At 36.1% G+C, this 22,607-nt stretch overlaps 1 protein-coding gene across 5 annotated transcripts in view; it reads right to left on the minus strand.

Annotated features, from left to right (window-relative positions):
- CUNH15orf41 (chromosome unknown C15orf41 homolog) overlaps window positions 1–22,607 on the minus strand; it is a 234,754-nt gene that overhangs the window by 81,917 nt on the left and 130,230 nt on the right. For 3 of the 5 annotated variants that reach the window (XM_033190647.1, XM_033190646.1, XM_033190644.1), the window contains 2 exons: window positions 20,545–20,610; window positions 19,876–19,981 (listed from right to left, as the gene is read on the minus strand). In XM_033190647.1, coding sequence (XP_033046538.1) covers window positions 19,876–19,981; window positions 20,545–20,610 — 172 coding nt within the window. Of the gene's footprint in view, window positions 1–19,875; window positions 20,000–20,544; window positions 20,611–22,607 lie in introns of all 5 variants that reach the window. The other 2 variants (XM_033190645.1, XM_033190643.1) reach the window with 1 other exon arrangement.

Below are 22,607 nucleotides of genomic sequence, written 5' to 3' on the forward strand. Positions count from 1 at the left end.
CAGTTGAAAAAGAGATTGAACACTCTTACTCTGCCTACTTTTAAAACAGTTGTATTGAAATTATAAAGACAAATCACGTAGAAGGTAATGCCATTTCTGTTAAAAGTTACTTGCTAAAATACTAAATCTTCACAGGATATGTTTTATACAAAAAATTAGAATAAACCACTTATTACCAACATGAAACATTTACTACAAGAACCTTGAAAATTATCAAATTATATGTCTATTAATAGTGTAGGAACAAATAAAGCAAATATATGAAAGCTGTAATCTTCTGTTAAATTGCAGACAGGTGAAGATCAAGACTTCACAATATTTTTAATTTTAATGGTCCTAATTCCGTAGTTGAAGAGTCAGATACAACAGTTAAAATGGACACTCTGAGGGTTTTGATGATTAACATGAAATTGTATAGGTAGATATGAACAGGTCAATGTATTTATATAAATAGCACATACACAAATACACGTGAGTAGATGTGGGTTACTGGGAAAGAAGATATCAAAGAAATGTATTTAGAAAATACAATCGACACAGACCTTGAAATAAAGCTAAAGTTTAAAAAAACACTGTCTTGATAATAATAACCTGATAGAACAAATCATGATGCTGGTTGTTTGACCACCAGGAGCCTGGGTACTTCCAACAGCATTCGTTTTGGTAAGAACTACCAGCCATCCAGCCTAAATAATGAAACCCAAAGAGATGGACTAATGGCACCAAAGTACAAATGTTCTCAGAGAACCTCCTGCGGCAGATTGCCTCTGGTTGATAAATGACAAATCTTAGAAAAATAGCGGGGGAAGGACAACTTTTTCTAGCACCACAACCCGCATAGTCTCATAATGTCACCATCTAAGGCCTATCCATGACAAATTAAAAACTTCTTTATTTCACTAATAATGTCACTCATCACAGGAGCTGGGCAGTTACACTTTGACAATTCAGATGTAAATCCTGGGTTGCCTATGAGTATTCATGACAAAGGCATATTTATCATTTAAAACAAAAGGACATGACTTCTTGGTGCTCATATCAAAGACCAGTGATGGATGAGGCCATGCTAATCAAAAGACAGGCTAGAAAGAACACAGATGTTTGCTACTTTGATTAAGAAAAGGCTATTCCCTCCCCCAAAACCTCCCCAATATGGACATTTCAAATGGTTTTAAATGTGTAATTTTAAATAGATATCTAAGAGTTTAAAATTCTCAGTTATAGCTCTTACAATAAAACATCATTTTTTTCCAACCACAAATTATGGAGATTCTTAAAACCAAGAAAAGATCCACCTACCAGAAAGTACTAGTTCCTCAGTGTAACCCACAGAGAGATTTCCACAGTTGGTACTGTCTTGAATTATTATTTTCAATCCAGAAAAATAAAGAGAAAGAAGTCTATCATCTCAAATTTTATAAATGGTGCAACTGTAAGATGAAATCACTGTGAGGAATTAAATAGAAAACAAGGTTTAAGACATTTTTGCCATTTTTGTTTCTGGCCATTGTGTTGCTGATTTTCATTCCTAATGCTTTTCCAGTTGAAAAGCATTAAAAAATAATTGTTTGGCTGGGCGCAGTGGCTGACACCTGTTATCCCAGCACTTTGGGAGGCCGAAGCAGGAGGATCACCTGAAGTCAGGAGATTGAGATCATCCTGGCTAACATGGTGAAACCCCATCTCTACTAAAATAGAAAAAATTAGCCAGGTGTGGTGGCATGTGCCTGTAGCCCCAGCTATTCGGGAGGCTTGAGGCAGGGGAATTGCTTGTACCTGGGAGGTGGAGGTTGTAGTGAGCCAAGATTGTGCCACTGCACTCCAGTCTGGTGACAGAGCAACACTCCGTCTTAAAATAAAATAAAATAAAATAAAATAAAATAAAATAAAATAAAATAAATTGTTCATATTTTAAGGCTTATTTAAAATCTTAAAGGCAATTATTTCTAGTGATTTTAGCATTCATCACCATTTTGAATGAGAGACCAAAAATAAGTGTTGCATTAAAAAAAAAAAAAAAAAAAACAAAAACCAAAGAAAGGTATTTAGAGTTGGAGCTATTGATAGCACTTCCTCCCATTCCTCTGATGAAGAGCTGTCATCAGGGCTGGCTAATAGAAATCCAATTTACAAGGCCCTGCTCATTTGAGTGCCTTTCAAGATGCACAGGATTGGTAACCCTTCAGATCCGCAAACAAATGTCTGCTCTTCCAGGGCAGAACTATTTTAATGTTAGTTACTGGGAAGTCATCACTGTAAGGTCACCTTGAAGAACTGTGAATGGTGGGGGGTGGGAAAAGCCCACTTCTAAGTGATCTGTTTCCTGCCAATTTTCCTTGTCACTTTTTCAATTCCAGTGAAGCACATTTGTTGATAAGCTTTTAATAGAGTGATGCATGACAAAAAACAAAAAATACAAAACAATCCCCCCCTCCACATACAAAGCCATATGAGAGGAAAGAACTACCTGTGTGTTATAAGAACATTTGAGAGCTTTGTTTTCCCTTTTGGTAGGATCATCTTCCTCTCAAAATGATGGAGACACCAAAGTCACACAGTCATTCTTAGCATGCTTCTGTGCTTCTTGTATGGAAAATTGGTGTCATATTAAATGTGTCGCTGGTGTTAGACCAACAAGTGCATTCCATTTTACAATACACTGAGTTGTATCTACACATGTACCAGGGTCTACTTTTTACTAGCCAAAGTAAGTATTATATGTCCTACTTATAATAGGTATGTTCTGTTTTTACAATATACACCTGCTTCTCACAGACAAAGAGTTGGATACGTCAGAGGGCTCAACACTCAATATATTAAGAGGTATTTATAGAATAACAAAAATGTTTCACCTTTTGGCCCTTTTATGAAAAATTTACTGGATGCCTAATATATTTAATATTCAGTAGCATGTGAGAATAATTTTTATGCAACTCTGATAGTTAGAAAGATAGATAACTCAATTATTAGATCATCTATCAAAATATTCAGATGTATAAGAGGCTACTAAAAAGATTGATGACTGAGAAAGTCCACTGATTCTCTAGCCATCATATTCATGCATTTGGCCAGACAACATTTTTCGCTGCCTTCACAAGCAAGCTTCATTACCCATCACTCCACTGAAAAGAGTTTATTATGAGGCTGCCATCTTGGCAAGACTATTATTTAGATGATAAATGCTGAGGGGGAAAAAAGTGTGTCTACTTTTTTTTTTTTTTAAGAAAAAAGATGAGCTTTTCTGACACATAAAACAAACAGCATCTACATTTCTAATTAACTTAAATTTGGCAGACACAAATATAGGTCAGTTAAAGCTATGATGTTATCTTCTGTCTGAATTTCACCCTTAATTTGTAAAATGTAAATTAACTAATTAGAAGAAAAACAGCATGATTAGTGACAAAAATGCTTCAGCTAGGTCTTTGCTTCCTGACATTTATGATCAACTATAATGAATTATTGCTTTTTAAAATAATTGATAGAATATATTTTTTCTCACCCAGGGAAAGAAATTTTACTAAGAATTTATAAAACAAGGCCAGGAACCCGGCAAAACAACAGAACTTTGTGCTGTGTTTTCTGAGGAAAAGATATATATAGAATGCCATTATATTAGAAACAATTGGGTAAATTTATGCCCGTGTAGCTAGGGGTGAATTTAGAGGAAAGATATGTATAGACATTAAGTCATTAATAAACCCCACTAAAAAGATTGTTTCATATATCGAAAAAAAAAAATGCCTTATACTGGGCTCTACTACAGTTTATGTTGTAGTCAGGACTTAACCCTCTCTCTGTCATTTCAAACGAATTTGTTGTATACTCAAGCGACTAGTGAGAATAGTGCTGGGTGGTGGGTTGCAGTGTTAGATGGAGAATGGTTAGAAACAGGAAACTACCTGTCCACTTCGAGTTTCAGCAGGGAAGCCTGTCATTGTTAAGTAAAATTAATCCATGTAATAGTTAAGTGAAAAGCAGTTTTCAACTATTCCTATGAAGACAAAGGTTCTACAATGAGAAGTACATCTACAATGTCAGACATAAATGTCAATTAAAAGTTACACAGAATCCTGAGCAGAAAGGTGTGTGGGGGTGGCCATGCTTTGGCACAGTGGAGTGTGTGTGACTAGGCCCTGGGCAAGCAGAGCAGGATGGGGGGCTGTCAGTTCTCATAGCACACAAACTAAGAGGTCGGATCTGAATGAGTAATACCAGGAAATTGGAACTGAACCCTAGTGGTAATGTAGACAGAAGCTGAATGTGCTCAGCTGATAGTGGGCTGTGCTCAGCTGATAGTGGGCATTAGTTCCCAGTGACATGACACCATTTGAAATGGTGGAGAAAATCGGAAGAGAAATGATTCAAACAAAGATGTATGATGTCTAGGTTGTTACTGAAAAGTGCAGTGATATGAGGAAAACAGGTGAGGAGTTAAAACAAATACTTCAAAATTTCAGTCCTAATTTTGCATATGCCATTAAAATATTTACCTTGGACAAAAGTATCTTAATTTCATTTATTAGACACTTATCACATTTGGAAACAATACCACTGAAATACTTGAATACTCCTTTTTCCAATATTATGACAAATACGTAAACTTTCTGCACCTTGCAAAGTGCAATCTAAATGCTCGGAGAATATTATTGCACTTATTTTATATTTACTAGCTGTGGAGACAGCATGACAATCTTTCTGAATAGCTGCTTCTCATTAAAAAGAGTATTTTTTTAAAAAAAGCATTTAGGTTATTACTTGTGTATTTATAGAAATTCATTAATAGTATACATATTTCTTCCCATCTCCATGCCACCATGATACTAAATTAAAAAATAATATGGATAACCAGTCAAAGCCCCGCTTCACAGTATGTAAATCTAACATAGAACATCAATTTATACATGGCAGAAAATTCTCGTGATAGTTCTCTTGCCTCCACCTAACTCTTCAACCTTTTAACACATTATGTACACAGGAGATAATTACTTCAATTTACCTACAATTTCCCTTTATGTACATTAATCTTGCACTTCAGAAGTAATCCTCAAACTTCTGAATTCCAATAAATTGGTTTCTATCAAAAAGACAGACTATAAAACATAACATAGCATACAGGCCTCCTCATTTGTTTAGTTTTTCTTTTTCCAGCTATTAACAGTCTCCATTCACATTTGTCATTTTGAAAAACTAATTTAATTTTTTAATTAAAAGCATTAATAGTTCCAAGTAAGGGTTTCAGCTTGATGGTAACTGGAAAAAAAAAAAGAAAAAAAAAAAAAGGCAAGAGAAGTGTATAAAGCAATCATTTATATCTATTTAAATTATTTAATATTTCTGTATCAAAGGCAGCACTCTGTGTTTGAAGAGTGTGTTCATCTGTGAAGGAGAAGGAAGGCAAGGAGAGAAATGCAATGAGTGTCAGGTATCCTGAGCAAACCTGAGTCCCTCAGTGTTGCAGGAAGGTCAGACCCTTTCAGCATTGTACTGTTGTGTCAAAATATGTCAACAAGCCATCACATTGCAGGAAGAAGAATGACCTTTCAGTTCTTTATGTTTGGGCTGCCGATGGAGCTCTGGGTGTGGGGTATGCATGAATGGTTTTCCTAGCTGCTTGACAAATGCAACTCCCAAGGTTTCTTTCAAGTGTGATTGTTAAAAGCCCTAGGTTCGTACATTTTGGTACAACTTTCTAAACCCACATAACTCATGGTGGGAAACTGATGTGAGGTTAACTATCAATACCCTGAGTAATCAGATTCGGGGCAGCCAGACTGAAATTACTTTATAAATGTTCAAATGCAAGAGATGAAGGGTGGGAGTTGGTAAATTTAGAAATAATTTAATTCGCTATAAGGGTCATAATTATTGTTAATCAGTTCTCTAAACTTTATTATGATGTCATGTCACAAGTGTCTTCTTTCCCTGTTTATAAGAGGCATTTCTCTGTTCTCTCCCTCTGAGAAAAACCACTTAATCTCTTTCTACCATGGATGATCCCTAAATCAGACTGTCTCTGACCCATCACTCAGATTCCTATCCCACAGCCCAGTTGCCTTTGGACATCTCTAAACATCCCAACTGAAGTTATTGCTAACCTACATTATTTTCTATTCCAAATTCTTTAATAGCATCATGATTTTGCCACCACCAATATTAAAACCTCAAAGTTATCTCTGTTCTAAACCACTTAATACAACAACACTTTTACTGATGTATTGAATGCTGGCATTACTTGACAAATTCTGTGAATCCTGTCTCTATAATCTCTGTAAGTCTGTATGGTCCCCTTCCATTTCCACTGCTACCACTATAATTTGGGAATTAATGGATTATTTCAATATGGATGACTAATAGCAATAGTGTCCCTATTTCCAAATTCCTGTTTCTACTCAATCTAAGCACTGCTACCAGAATATCCATCCTAAAGTTAGGTCCTAATCATGTCACTCTTCTATTCAGAAAACTCCACTGGCTTTCTAGCTCTGTGACCTTGATTTGGGCACTTAACCTCTTCATAGCTCAACTTTCTCATATGAAATGGAGATAAAATACTAGCATTTACCTCATAGGATTGTTATGTGGATTAGAGTGGAAAATACATGTAAGTGCTTAAACCAGCTCCTTGAACATAACTGGTGCTTGGTGTTAGCTATTATTATGATCTATGTACATGTTTGTTTCCCTATTAGTTTGAATTAAATTCACTGAAGGCAAGATTAAGTTTTGCTCACCTTTGTATGCTCTGAAATACATAATATGCTATTTCTACATAGAAGTAACTTATTAAACATCAGCTGAATTTAACTGTATATCTATGCCACTACTGATGGGCCAGTTTGCTAGAACTTGTTGCATTAGGAATATGGCAGGCCAGGCATGGTGGCTCACGCCTGTAGTCCCAGCACTTTGGGAGACAGAGGTGGGAGGATCGCCTGAGACCAGGAGTTCAAGGTTGCAGTGAGCTATGACTGCACCACTTCATTCTAGCCTGGGTGACAAAGTGAAGCCTTTTCTCTAATATAAAAAAATAAAAGAAATACGAAGTGGTAAAAAAATACTCACTTCACATTAAACCAATTAAACGTAATGGGGGCTCATCAAATATTTTAATCTAGTGTTGAGTTCAATATGGCTTTATATACCTACCATTAGCACACAACCGATGACTTCATTTTTAATACCTTCTTAATCAATATGGAGTACTCTTAAAATATCACAGCTGGTCATCAAAGATGACTAAGATAGCCTCCTATTTATATGAGTTGATGAGCTCTATGAATTCTAAAAAAAATCATTTTTACTAAATAAAAAAAAATTGGCTTTAGTTTTTAACTTATGATCACTTGGAATGAAATACCAGGAATGCTACAAGACTAAATTTAAAATGGGAGGTGGTGGTAATGGTTAGCAAGCTGCCAGCAACAAATGGGAAGGAAATAGCAAAAGGGAATATATAAAGAGAAGCAGGAAAGGGTTAACAAGACAATTTGATAGTACAATCCTGTGTGAGAAAAGGTGACCAAAACACAAGAAATATCTCAATCTCAGGGATTCAGATAGAAAAGGAAGAAAACTAAGAGAATGGTATTCACACAGATCTTAATGTAAGAAGGAGAGTAAAAAAAAACACACAAGTGAATGTAATTGACTTGTGTTGCTGAATAAAGGGAATTCATGGGAGAAATTTAATTTTTATAAGAATTTATAAGAATTTGACTTCCAGAATCAATTAGAAATTAGGATGAAAGAACGTTTACCATTGTCACTGTGTATCCATGAAGATTTCTGTTTTATGAGAAGAGTATGAGACACGCAAATTGCATTCATGACTCATTTTCCATATTCCACATATGTGAGAAGAGAATGAGCATAGGCAAACCAGGGCAATGCAGCCTCATCACTTATATATCATCCATTCCAGGAGATACTTGAATGATATCAAACAGCAGAAGATGCTTGGAAATGGGAACATGTGTTCCTTAAAGGCAGAAGAAATGAAAAGGCATAGCTGCTGGGAACAGGGCCCTGTCTCACCAAAATATGGCCTGCTTTATTTTAATCCAAGAGGCCTAAGAAGCCCTGAGTGCTACCAGTAGATAACCAAAGAAAGCTGCTTTCTAACAACCATATGCTTATTATAATCCTCGGCCTTGAACGTATTAAAGACTTCCCTTTTGCTGGGCATAAAGTCACAAATGAAAAATCCCACTCCAACTCTCAGAAGCCTGAGGGAAAGAGAGGTAGAATATATGGATGTCTGAGAGAGAGAGAGGGAGACAGAGAGAGAGACAGAGAGAGAGAGAGAGAGATCTCAAAAGAAAGTAACCTGAAGGACTGCACAGTACTCTCTTTCATAATGACAATGAAGTCTACAAGTTAAGTGGACTTAATAAAGATACAAAAGTTAAGATTACAAGGTTAATTTTAAACAAGACAAACTGGTTTACACAAATCTGTTAAACTATGTGTTAAAATCATAATTGAAAGTCTCCTGCTTGGAACCAAGTTAGGGTAACAAAGACTGGATTAGCTCTCTGTTCAAAGTTAAAAAACAAAATAGATGACATAACAGTTTTTAAACACTAGACATCAAGCAATGAAGAACTGTAATCCCAGAGTGATGGGATTACAAAGAGCGAGCCGTTTGATTGGCCCAGCTTCATAGAGTTTCCAAGCTGTGACATCCAAATGGTGAGCCCAGACGAAGCCCAGCAGTATCCCTGAGTTGAGGAATTGTACCTAGAAGAATGGGAAAGCCAAGGCAACTAGAGTTTGAAGGGCAGAATATCAGCAGGAGAAAGCTGCCCAGAGAGAGAGAGAGAATTCCAGAGACCTAAGTAGGTAGCCCTCAAGTATTCAAAAGAGTACTGATAAGTGCATATATGTAAAGATATAGAAAACTTGAATGACACTACCAACCAGTTCGACCTAATTGACATTTATAAGACATCCCACCAAACAAAAGTGGAATAAAGTTTCAAGTATACATACAAAATTTACAGAGATAACCACAGTCTGAGCTATAACATAAATCTCAATACATTTAAAAGAGTTCAGATTTGTTCTCTGATCTCAGTGGAATTAAATTAGAAACCAAACAGAAAGATATCTGAAAATTTCTCAAATATTTCAAAACAAAACAGCATACTTCAAAATAAGTGTGGGTCAAAGAAGAAATCAAAAGTAGAACGTAGGTGGAACCAAATAAAAATGAAAATGCAATATATAAATATTTGTGAGATGCAGTCACAACAGTGCTCAGAAGTAAATTACTTGCACTAAAATATTTATATTGGAAAAAAGAAAGAATGAATTAAAATCAACAACTTCAGTTTTCCACCTTAGGAAACTAGAAAAAGAAGAGCAAACTAAACAGAAACTAACACACACAAAAAGAAAATAATATAAGATTAAACACCAATGAAAGAGAAAAAAGAAAATCAGTATTTAAAAAAAAAAATTGATTCGTTTAGAAGAACAGTAAAATTGATAAACCTCTAGGCAGACTGATGTAGAAAAGAAGACACAATTATAAATATCAGGAATTAGAAAGGTGTCATCTCTACAGATACTAAAAGACAATAAGGGAATATTTTCAACAAGCTTATGCCAAAATATGCTGCAACTTAGATTAAACGGACAAACACTTTGAAAGACTCAAAGTGCCAAAGCTCATTCAAGAAAAAAAAGACATAACCTGAATGTCTTATAACTACTAAGAAATTGATTTTCTAGTGAAAAACCTTCCACCAAAAAAATACCACAGGCCCAGAGGCTTTAACTGTGGAATCCCACCAAAAATTTAAGGAAGAAATAATAGCAATTCTGTGCCAACTTTTCAAAAAAATTAAAGAGGAGGGAATGCCTCCCAACTCTTACTAAGAGGCCAGCATTACTCTAATACCAATACCAGATAAATACTTTACAAGGAAAAAATAAAACATGAACTTGTATCACTCATACACATAGATGTAAAAATTCCTAACAGATTTTTAACAAATCAAATTCAGCAAAATATGAAAAGTGTATTGCTTCATAATCAAATGGAGTTTATCTCAGGAAAGCAAGGTTGGTACAACATTAAAAAATCGATCACTATAATTCACTATATTGACTAACTTAAGAAATCTATGTGATCATCGTAATAGATGCAGAAACAGCATTTGACAAAAATCCAACACCAATTTTTGATAAAAACTTGCAACAAACTAGGACTAGAAGGGAGTTTCTTCAGCCTGATAAAGGACATCTACAAAAACCTATAGCTAACATCATTCTTTTATATTTATTTTAGAGACAGAGTCTCACTGTACTGCCCAGGCTAGTGTGCAGTGGCATGATCATGGCTCCCTGCAGCCTTGAATTCCTGGACTGAAGTGATCCTCCCATCTCAGACTTCTGAGTAGCTAGGACTACAAGTGTGTGCCACCATGCCTGGTTAATTTTTTTTTTTTTTTTTTAAATAGAAACAGGGTCTCACTATGTTGCCCAGGCTGGTCTTGAGCCCTGGCCCGCATTGGTCTCCCAAAGTGCTGGGATTACAGGCATAAGTCACTTGTGCTCACCCCTACCATCATTCTTAATAGTGAAAGATCTAAAATCTTTCTTCTAAAATCAGCAGCGAGGCAACAATGTCCATTCTTACCATTCACTTTTGTGTGAAGCAAAAGCAAAAGAAAAAAAGGCATACAAATTGAAAATGAAGTAAAACGGTCTTTACAAACAACATAGTTGCCTATGTAGAAAATTCTATCACATCCACCAATTAGGTAAACTATTAATAAATGGGTTTTATAAGGTTGCCGTACAGAAAATCAAAATACAAAATCAATTGTATTCCTCTATAGTAGCAAGGAACAAATAGAAACAAATAAAACTATCATTACTAATATTATTAAGAACTATTAAATATTTACATAGCCATTATTCAATCAATACTTAGATATCATCTCCAAAAAATGTGAGATTTGTGCACTGAAAACTACAGAACAATTTCTGAGAAAAATGTTAAAAGACCTAAATAAATGGAGAGATGCCAGGTTCATGGGTCAGAAGACTCAATATTATTAAGATGTTAATTCTTCCCAAATTGATCTGTAAATTCAATGTAATCCCAATCTAAATCCCAGCAGGCTTTTATAGGAATTAATAAACTGACTCTAAAATTCATATGGTAAAAAAGATCTTGAATAGCAAAAAATAACTTTGAAAAGAATCACAAAATTGGAGGACCTACTATCTGTTTTCAAAATTATAATTTTTTTTTTTTTTTTTTTTTTTTTTTTTTTTGAGACGGAGTCTCGCTCTGTCGCCCAGGCTGGAGTGCAGTGGCCGGATCTCAGCTCACTGCAAGCTCCGCCTCCTGGGTTTACGCCATTCTCCTGCCTCAGCCTCCCGAGTAGCTGGGACTACAGGTGCCCACCACCTCGCCCGGCTAGCTTTTTGTATTTTTTAGTAGAGACGGGGTTTCACCGTGTTAGCCAGGATGGTCTCGAACTCCTGACCTCGTGATCCGCCCGTCTCGGCCTCCCAAAGTGCTGGGATTACAGGCTTGAGCCACCGCGCCCGGCCCAAAATTATAATGTTACAGTAATTAAAACAGTGTTGAATTGGTCTAGACAAACTGATGATGGAACAAATAGAGAATACAGAAACAGGCCCATACATATATGAACAACTGATTTTTGACAAATGTACAAAGGTAATTTAGGTGGAGAAAAGAGAGTCTTCTCAAAAAAGGGTTCTAGAACCATTTCTGCATGCAAGAAACTTATATCCAGAATACTAAAACATAAAATAAAAATGCCCTACCGAAAGTCAATAATAAGAAAACAACTCAATTAACTAATGAAGCGAAGATTTCAAGAGAAACTTTTCCAGGGAAAACAGGTAGTGAATAAACATATGAAAAGATTCTCAATATAATTTATCATTAGAAAAATGCAAATTAAAAAATCACATTAACACATTTTTACACAACTATTAGAAAGCCTTGGGTAAAAAGGCTGACCATACCAAGTGATGAGGAAGATGGGAAGCAGCTGGAACTATCGTAAGCTGCTGGCGGGAATATAAAATGGTAAAACCACTTCAGAAAAGAGTTTACTTATTTTGTCAAAAGGTAAAAATATTCCCACCATATGTCCCAGTCGTTTCATTCCCAGGTATGAAATTACATTACATCTTTACCCAAGAGTAATGAAATCATGTTAATATTTTACAAAACTGTTCAAATCAGCTTTATTAGTAATAGTCAGAACTAAAAATAAGCCCAATGTCCATCAACAGGTGAATGGATAAATAAGCAGTGGAACAGTCATGCAACTTAATGCCTCTCAGCAATAAAAAGACGAACTACTGATATATTCAATGTACATTATCCTGAAATAATTATGCTGAGTGAAAAAGGCTAGACAAAAAAGAGTACATGCTGCATAGTTCTATTTACATAAAATAGTAGCAGAAGCAAACTCATCAACAGTCACAGAAAGCAGATCAGTGGGTACAAGGGTACAGGGAGAACTGAAGGGATTAGGAAGGTGGATTATAAAGGGGCATCTGGAAACCTAGGGGTGGTAAGTATGCTCACTCTCTCTATCATGGTGATAATTTTATAGGTTTATACAAAACATTAAATTGTACTCTAAATATGAGTTTATTCTGTGTCAGTTATACCTCAATGAAGTTGTTTCTTAAAATACAGAATAGAGGCTCTTGAAGAACAGAGAACAAATGGTCCATTTTCTCCAGCCACATGAAGGTGAATATCTAAAACTTGTATGCTGGAGAGGGTTTTAGTTTTAGCTTAGCAAGCCCATTAACTGACAGAGTAAGTAACCTCTTCCAACATATTTATCCCTATGAAAGATATGAAGCTGCCCGGTGGAGTAGAAAGAGCATAGGTGTGGGGTTCACAGACAGACCTGGGTTCAGGTGCTGCCTCTGCAGTTTACTGCTCATTTCTCACTGTTAACCCCTCAAAGGCAGGGGCTGACTCTCTACTGACTAACACAGTGCCTGTAAATGTTTGCTGACCTGGACCTGTATTTCTTCATAAAGCAACTATTTCATCAAGACTGTTTGGAAGCAGATAAGCTAGGAATGCTAAGGCTAGCTAGCAAGTTGGGGCTAGGTAAAGAAGAGTCTGACTTCAATGTTAGATACAGATTAATCTCATAGTTTTCAACAAGAACAAAAAAAATTCCCAGAGTACAGGCTGCATTGCACACCAATTAAACTAGCTCTCTAAGGGGAAAGCCAATATCAATATTTTAAAAACAACCCCCATGTGATTTTAACACACAGTAAAGTTTGAGAATTATTATGCTAGACTCTAAGCCTTTTTAGTATCAATTTTGACCTGATCTCCATTATTCTAGACTTAGCCTCAGAAATGGACTCCGTGTTCTTGGGTCCTTGACACTAACTGTGCTCCCAACTTCACTCCCTATTGGTAAACTCTTTATTTGTCCCTTACCCTCTCGGGATGATCATAATGCTGTGTTTCCATTCCTAGAAGGGCCACTGAATCCTTTGCTTGTTGGTTTGGCTTGGGGTAACACTTCTGAGCTAGACATGACTCAGATTAACTTTGTCATAGTGGGTGTCAATGGGAAGTCATCCTCATAAGAATTCTCTGGTCGCCTGGATTTGTGAAACTGGTCAATATACCACTCTTGTAAAAATCTTACATATGCTTGAAAAGAGTAATCATTTAGATGTCTTTCTAGCCGGAGAAACTATAATTCCTTGACATTCCTTTATAGATCTGTTTGCTTTGATGTAAGTCATTCTAGTTTCTCAACAATTACATCCTTATTACAAATATCACTCTAAAGGCCTAAGATAACATTTCTATTCTTTGCTCAGTTTTGTTAAAATCAATGAACGATGGCAGAAAATATGAATTTCTCACTGAGAAAAGTCTTGTTATTCACATTCTGCATGCTGAAAAAATGATACTTAACCATTATAACCATTATGAGAAGTCATTTTTATCAAAGTACTCTATATACAGAAAACACTTCCCTCACTCTGATAAAATATTTTGAGATTACTCCAGCTAACAACAGTGTCAAGTATCTGTGTGAAACAACGGGACATCAATATCTCAAAACCAACTCAATTTTAAGAGATGGAAAAAGCAAATTATTATATTTCACCTTTATCGAAGCCCTCTCCGGAGCATTTGCTAATTATTAGTCAATCTGTCGCTTGTTGTTGCTACTTGATAGTATACGGCAGCAGTGCTGCTTCTGAGGCTGCTGTAATTGAAGGTTTGCAAGAGCTTCTATTGCTAAGGCACATACTCCAACTTAAGACAGATGTGATCAGCCTTGTTTTTAACAAGACCGAAATAACTGGAAATCTGTGATTTGGCTAATTGCAGGGTTCCTCAAAGTATCTTAATACAGGAAAAACTTTGGCCATGCTCTGAAAAATACCTTCCTTAACTCTAACTGGTTGGCATTCCCATTCTAAATGCCTCTCCTCTCAGGCTATCACAAACCAGAGAAAGCAATTCCCAGACCATTGAGTAAATAACTGATCTTTAAAAAATACTTAGAGGTATGAACTAAAGTCAAATCAATTCTGTGGCAGAAGGTATTAGCTTAGCATTCCCTTCAGGAGAGTAGACTCTCTGGAGCCAAAGCTTCAAAAGTCTGACAGATAGAACTCAGCTCTTAATCGTTTCTGTGGTACATAAATGTGATCAAGACCATATTTCCTCTGGTGCTCATCTCCCCTCCTATCCTAACACCAGAACAAGAAATGGCTTTGAAAGATCTATGCACTTGCTTCCTTTAATACTGTCCTTTACAGTCAATCAAGAGAGGTCCATGTCCTGAACCCAAGCTTTAGGTAACTCTGCGCTAGCTACTGTCTAGTTATATCTGAATCCATGGAGTAAGGAGTTTATGGGGCCAAGGGAACATCCCCACCTGATGCCTGTTCCCTCAACCACTTTCTAGGCCACCTTCCAGGTATCAGTGACCTCAGAACTTCCTGATCTTATAGCCCCAAGACCACTCCCAGGGCCTGGATGGCCCTTTCTCTCAGGCTCATTCACCTGATAAGAGGGCAGACTACCAGAGTGTGCAACTCTGGCCTGAGAGCCGTGGCTTATGGGAATGTACAGGAGCTTGGATATGCAGACCTGGTGTGTGCTTGACAGCTTTCCAGGTGTTGGATGGAGCTGAGGGTGGGAAGAAAAGGAAGGCAGGCTGTGCAGTGGGACCACCGCTGCCTGCACTGACACACGTAGCCTGCAAATCCAAGGAAATCTAGGAATTCTTATGCAAATCTGAACTTTCAGCTCTTCACGCAGAATAGAATATATTTTATTTAAGGTCTGTTAATATGTAACTTTACATATTTAGACACATAGCATATAAGGCTCCATTTGTACTCTTGCTCCAGGCCCAGTTTCATGCATCCCTTAAAGAAACTAGAGATTATCCTCTGCTTAGAATTCTCAAGGTATTCTATGTCAAATTTCAAATGAGAGAACTCTCTGAAGTTTTGGGAAAGCAACCGACCAACATAAGATTATAAATATTTATCTAAAAACCTTTATAAAGTGAATTTGTTATTTAGTTCTCAGTTATTTTCTATTTTTAAAATTCCTTATGTTAAATACATTTATGCTCTATTTCATGAAACAGGACTGCAAAAGCCTATACATTTGAAAAGTCTGTAAAAGTTTTTCAGAAAAATTAGGCATTTTCCTCACTATGCTTCGAGTTGAATTCCCAAAGAATAAAATTTGATTGTATTATGGCTTAATGTCACAATGCCTGACAAATTCCTCAAAGGCTGATTCAAGCCATTATTGTCATCAGACATCAGTAAATAAATATCTACTATCACCTACTATGTGCCAGATTCTGGGCAACCAAAGATGGATAAAACCAGTAGATAAGATGGAACTCAATATTAATTGGAGGAGGTTGACAAATAAACAAGCAATGACAATGTTTGATAGATGTTATGAAATTATTAGCAAAACACAAGAGGCGCACCAAACCCAATCCTGGAATGCAGGAAGGTTTCTCAAAGAGATGTCAGCCAAGCTGAGTGCTGAAATTAGCTGACTAGTTTATGTGGCAAAGAAGGCAATTAAAAATGTCTAATCGGAAGACTTCTAAACTTCATCAGTGGCATACAGAAAAAGAGACAGAGGGAACTAATATCTTTTTGACTACCAGGCACTGTGAAAGTGCTTTGTACATATTAAATAACTGATCTTCAGAGTAAGAGGGCAAAAAAAGTTTTATTCAGTCCATTTTATTGAGGAGAAAATACAGTAAATTGTTCCCAGTCATGGGACCAGAAAGTGGCAGACTCTGGATTCAAACCCAATGTTCCTCCCATTACTTCAAGGATCACTAAATTGAAAAACCAAATGTTGCCCCATTTGTCCAGCCAAGAAGCTTAGATTTTCTTTGACAGAAGCAGAGAGGTATATCAACAAGGTGCACTTTGGCTGTAAAGAGATGTCTCTAATGAGAGCGTGCCAGAATGTGACTGGCATGGCAGATGGAGGGGTTGAAACTTGCGGTTGCAATTTCCATGTTCTCGATCAGTGGCTGTTGGTAATTGTTCGTGTGCTTTATAGCATATGGCTCTTTCTCTGTCATTAAGGTCACTCAATATTTTCATTCAAACAGACCCACCAAAAGTGAGGACAAGGTGTCTGTCCCTGCCTCCTTGAAAGGCCACACGTTAGAGAACATATATGTAACCTGATCTTACACTGGTAGTATTGGTTTCTCTCTTTACAAGTCATCATCTCAGTATAAAAGTATACTTAGTAATAGAGGCCAAATTGTCAAAGAACTCCCCTTTTGATTAGAGAAATAGGATAAGAAGACTCTTTTTGTGTGTTGATTTCATAAGTAAATGTATTTTCTGGTAGCCTTATACAATTTGGACCTATATTTATGGTCCAAATGCTTCTCAGAGGCATTCTTTGTCTACTTTAACTCTGTGGAAGTAGAGAGTTTTGAGTAGTTGTTTAACCAAGGTTCATACCTGGGACTTGGGATGGGGATGTGCTTGTAGGAATGGCTGCTTATGTTCTTTACTCAATAGCTCTGACTTTGGGGAAGATGACTACATTGTAAAATTTAAATGTTTTCAACGTTAGTTAAGCTGAGTAAGAATATCAATTTACTACAAAAGAAAACTCATAGAAATGTTAATCTAAAAATTTGTGGCTCTGTAGTTATTTGCATGGGAAATGGATTTACACAAAAGCATTAGTCTAGGCCAGGTGCGATGGCTCACGCCTGTGATCCCAGCACTTTGGGAGGCCAAGGCAGGCGGATCATGAGGTCAGGAGTTCAAGACCAGCCTGGCCAACATGGTGAAACCCCATCTCTACTAAAAAAAAAATTAGCTGGGCGTGGTGGCGGGCACCTGTAATCCCAGCTACTTGGGAAGCTGAGGCAGGAGAATCGCTTGAACCTGGGAGGCGAAGATTTCAGTGAGCTGAGATTGCGCCACTTTACTCCAGCCTGGGTGACAGAGTAAGTCTCTGTCTCAAAAAAAAAAAAAAAAAAGCATTAATCTATAAACAGTAATTGAACAGTCTTATTGTAAAATCCAATCTTTAATCTGAAAATAGTGTGACAATTAGGTAATATTAGTTTTTATATAAACTAGCCGCTTATCACTTGAATAAAGCAAAAAGCCCAAATTCTAACCAATAGCCTCCTTGAAAGGCTACCTACAGGTGGGAGAGAATTTCTTCCAATTCTAAAGAACTTCAGAACCTGCTAAAGTTATATGCTGAAGAACTTTAGCAATTGCTCACGTATATGAGTTGTGTTGAGGCAAAATAAGAGAAGAGGAGGATCCCATACATTCACAAATGGGGTAAGTTCTCCTTCTGTTAAAATACTCCATCACCGGTAAGCTTATATCATTATCATATATTACAAATTTTATATACAAGTAAATGCCCCAAAGTTCCATTTTAAACCTGGGCACTAAATGTTCCTTTTTGAACTTGCATTTCTTGGCCTCTCTGCAGACATTTGGTAACATCAGTGACTTTTGTGACATTTACTCCATAAATGATCTGGACCATTTAAAACCAAGGCTAGCATTCCCATATCACACATCGTGCCCACAATGAATTATGCTCACTTAGCCAGTATATATTCAAACAATGTGCTCAGTGAATGTAAATCAATAGTAGTCTAAGTAAAACATGACCAGAAGGGAAAAAGTAGAATGCAACAAAGTAATATAAAATCCAAAGGAAATTGTATTAAATTATCTATCACTCAGATATCCTCCAGGCATGTCAATAATCCATAAATCTATCATCCAGGTGACTAGATTATTTAATCAGCCTCTAAATGGTGAATGTTAAATACACAGTAGGTACTCAATAAATAATTGAGTTGCTTTAGAATAAAGATAATAATGTGGAATTTTGAAGTAAGTTCTAGTATTTGGGATTTAGTTTGCAATTGTTCCTTAGAAAAGATATGACCAGTACCAAAGCTGGGGAAACAGTCTACCTGCCTACTGATTGAGCTTATCAGTTTTCTTTTTTTAATACTTTAGCAACCTAAACTTATGCAATTTGATTTTCTTGTCATTGCTTTCCCTGCACTACCAAAAATGATGCTTTCTTTACTATTTCAAACTCATCATAAAATTGCTAAAAATCTAAAATTCAATTTGCCACATTACTGCTAATTTGAATAATGGCTGAATAAAAGACAGGAAACGCTGAACCAGCATTGATTTCTAAAACATTTTGCACTTTCCTCCTCCATCCCTGTAAAGTAAAGCTCGGATGCCACGCACAATTACACAAGAAAATCAAGAAAGCCATTACATTCAGCATTTTGTCATGATCATTGTTACCATGGCAAAAAGTGGGCTTAGGTTAGCACAGCTGCCACAGGCGAGGTCCACTGGCCTTTTGTAAAACTGAGTAACAATATAATGCCAAATTCTGTAGCTGCTCACTGTTTTTACCCTAGGACAAGGCTATTACCCACGGATGCACTGTCTCATTCCTTAGGGATCTGAGTCAATGTCATTTTATTAATGTATTCTTACTGTTGGCCGGCATTCCTGTTCTAAGGGGGAAAAAAATGTGTAGTGTGAACACTTGGGACTGCAGTACTAGAAAAAGCCGAAGTTTGGATGGTTGCATTGTAAATGACAGTAGGGTTGTGCTAGAAATCACACAGATTTGGGAGTCGGAGATAAAAGCAGATCCATGATAACTAGCACTACAGCACATCATTTTCTCTGAGTATCAGCTTGGTTATCTGTAAAATGGGGATAAAAGTAACTTCCCGGGCATAGCTAGATAATCAGTAAAATAAGACCCTCCCACTCTTTTCTTAATGCTGAGATTTCCATGTCTTCGGGAATGTTAATATGAGTTGGTAGGTAAACTACTCTCTATTCTTGGAAGGTATATCATTTCCATCTTTCATATCATTTGGATACTTTTCTCAGAGAGCTGAGGATAAATTATTTTAAGGTCTGACAGTAAGCATAAATTTCACATCAAAAGGATAAAAGTTCAGTGTCAATATTGTAATATATACCACATCTTATTATCTGCATTTTAAGTGACACCAATATTATTGTAAAATGAATGAAAAATGGAATATATACTAATTTTGACCTTACGCAGAGATTTTTAGTTTTAAAAAATGAAGCAACATTATGAAAGCGGAGAAGTTTAAATTATCTGAAATGAATACATTAATCAAAACTCTATATTTACTAGAAACAAAGGCTACTAGCATTTTTACCAGCTAAACAAAATATTTTTTTCTAATGAGATTTCAGCTAAGTATCGTTTATCTTAAAAGAAAAATAATGAGACCTTACCTATTCCAGTAGCTCCAGAACTGGTCATGCAGGTAGGCGTGGTGGCTACATTCATCACCAAATGAGGCTTTGCTTTCAATCCAGTGAATTATGTGCCCTTCTACAGCTAAGGGACAAAGCATTACTAATATACGGAGAAGGGAAGGGAAGATTGAACATTCTGAACTCTGCACAGGCCTCTCTAAGCTTCACATTAATGAGCACAGGCTTAGCTCTTACCATCATCTATAAATATAATTACAAAACAACACACTGTATATGTTCATTACAAAGAACATTTATGTGACAATCATATTCCTTTGATTTTCATTATATTCTTCAAAACTCCCTTTCCTAGTTCTCAGACTGCCTGTATAACTCGACAAGTGACATGCCAAGCAGACCAAAATGAGTCTGGCTTTTCAACAGATCTATGTTTAAGGAATTGGAAATTTAGAGAAATAAGTTGAAAATGACAACCAAAATATCTTTAGAAAACATGTTTATAATATATGCAAAAGATTTTAAGACAGATTTCTTCTGAACCTATTCTTTTCTGCCATTTAAAAATAATATTTTCCAATTATTCACCCATTTTTAATATTATAAAGCTAATTATTAACGTAAAGACATTAAAAAATACATCCCTTTTCTCTAAAAACAAATGCATAACAGAGTTGAAGAACTTACCAACTGGTACTTGTAAAATAAAGTCTGGTGTTTTGTCATAACCCTTTGCACGGAGCTGATCTTCATCTACAGGAAGAACAAATGCTATTTACTTACAACACTATTCAATTAACAAGATAGGAATATATTTGTTTTTATTTCTTAAATATGTATAAAAACTACTACTGTAGTCATACAGATCTTTCTTATGCATGCAGTGCTGTGTCAGAATAAATGAACTTTCTTAACAACCCTAAAGCGTAAATATGCTTCAGATATGCTTCTTTCATTATTTTTTCTGCATTTTTTGTTATTATAAACATCACGAATTCAAGCTGTCATATACTACCTTTTTTGTAATTGAAAGTACTCAAAATAAAGTAATATACTTACTGATTTAAAATAAAGGCTTTCACTGCTGTGAAAATTACAAATGTTATCAGCTAGTATTGACAATTTATAGTAAAGGGCCAAGCACAGTGGCCTCTACAATTATGAAAAAATGCTTTCAATAAAGCAATTACAAAAGTTTAGTTTCAATTAGTGAAACTATTCCCACATACAAGAAAGAGACAAGGACAATGAGATTGCCATAAAGAATTAGTTATCCTGCTTAATTCCTTTGGTATGCTATTGTTTCTGGCATTTACCTGAGTTTTATAACAATATGTAATTCTGAAAAGCAAACATTTTCCTAAGTCAGTTCGATTTCTTGTTCCCCTGTAAATATCAATGATCTATTCAGAAGGAAAGAAGGCAGGAAAACAGGAAGCTTGCCAAAGTTGGGAAAAACCAGAAAGGTGATTGTTAAAAAAAAAAATCCACCAATATTTTCTAAGTGCTGTCCTTGACTTCTAATGGCATTACAATGTGATTTCTGAAATGGGGAGTTCTCCATTAGATTTTGGAGTGACCTGGTCATTCAATTCCAGACATGGCTTTCTGTCTTCACCCAACCTCAACTAATGGCCCGACCAAGTAACAAGGAAGGCTGTGTGGTCTCTTAACACCTACTGGGCTGTTGACATTGTCATGCATCCCATTCGCCTTCCTGCATCACCTTTGATTAAAATTAATGGCCCATTCCCAGTGTTGGGTAGCTTATTTCCAATCCATTTGTCAGCCCAAGACAGTGGTTTCATGGCCAATGTTCAGAAACTCTGTTTTAGAACACTCTTGTGCACATCTTGAAAGGTCAGCATTTTAAATGTAAATAACCTTTTAATGACAAGACACATATTTAAAGTAGACATTTAAGTTAAATTTTGTTAAAAGTCAATATCCTTAAACTGTCTAGATTTTGAAGGATTGGTGCCAGTATTCAGAACAATCTCCCCTCCTTGAAATATAAAAAATCTCAAGTTAATTATTGAGATAACGAAATACAGATTGAAATAATATGACTTTAAAAACAAGAGAATTTGGAAAGTGAGCTGTAGATGAACAAGATCGGACAAGTTTCTGTTCTGTAACTATACTCTGACCACAATGAGAATATTTAATAGAAAAGGCATTTATTAAAATCAACTCCAGTGCCTTGAGCTGATGTTTCCGGTAGCTGATGAACAGTTTTAAAAGCAATGGTGACATTAAAAAAGATAGATTAAGATTTCATTAAAACTCTCCTAGTTTCATCAACCTTTGCAGATGTTAAAATCTGTTTCAGAAAGAAAAATGATTATGTTTCTGATAATAGTGCAAAACAAAATTTCAAAGGTCACCAAGCAATCTAAATGCACACAAAAAATCCCTTTAAAAGACAGATGCTGCGCTCCTGTTCACTGCACCAAAATTACTAACATGATATCTACAATTTAAACTGCATGACTGACTGAATATGAAAATTAACAATTCCAAACCCCAAAACCGAAACACAAAACATCAAGTGTGGCTAGGGATCCTTCCCATCTTTTTGTGGTGAACTTCAACAAACTACAACTGGCTCACTCTGTCTCTTTCTCTCTCTCACATACACACACCCCTGTCTCTCTCCCTCCCTCTCACTCTTTCTCTCTCAATATGAAGCTGATTCAATAATCACTGTAGCCAAAGGATAGCATCTGGAAGTCTGTGTCACCATTGGT

This window comes from Trachypithecus francoisi, unplaced genomic scaffold (assembly GCF_009764315.1).
Source record: "Trachypithecus francoisi isolate TF-2019V2 unplaced genomic scaffold, Tfra_2.0 Lachesis_group3, whole genome shotgun sequence".
Lineage (NCBI taxonomy): Eukaryota > Metazoa > Chordata > Mammalia > Primates > Cercopithecidae > Trachypithecus > Trachypithecus francoisi.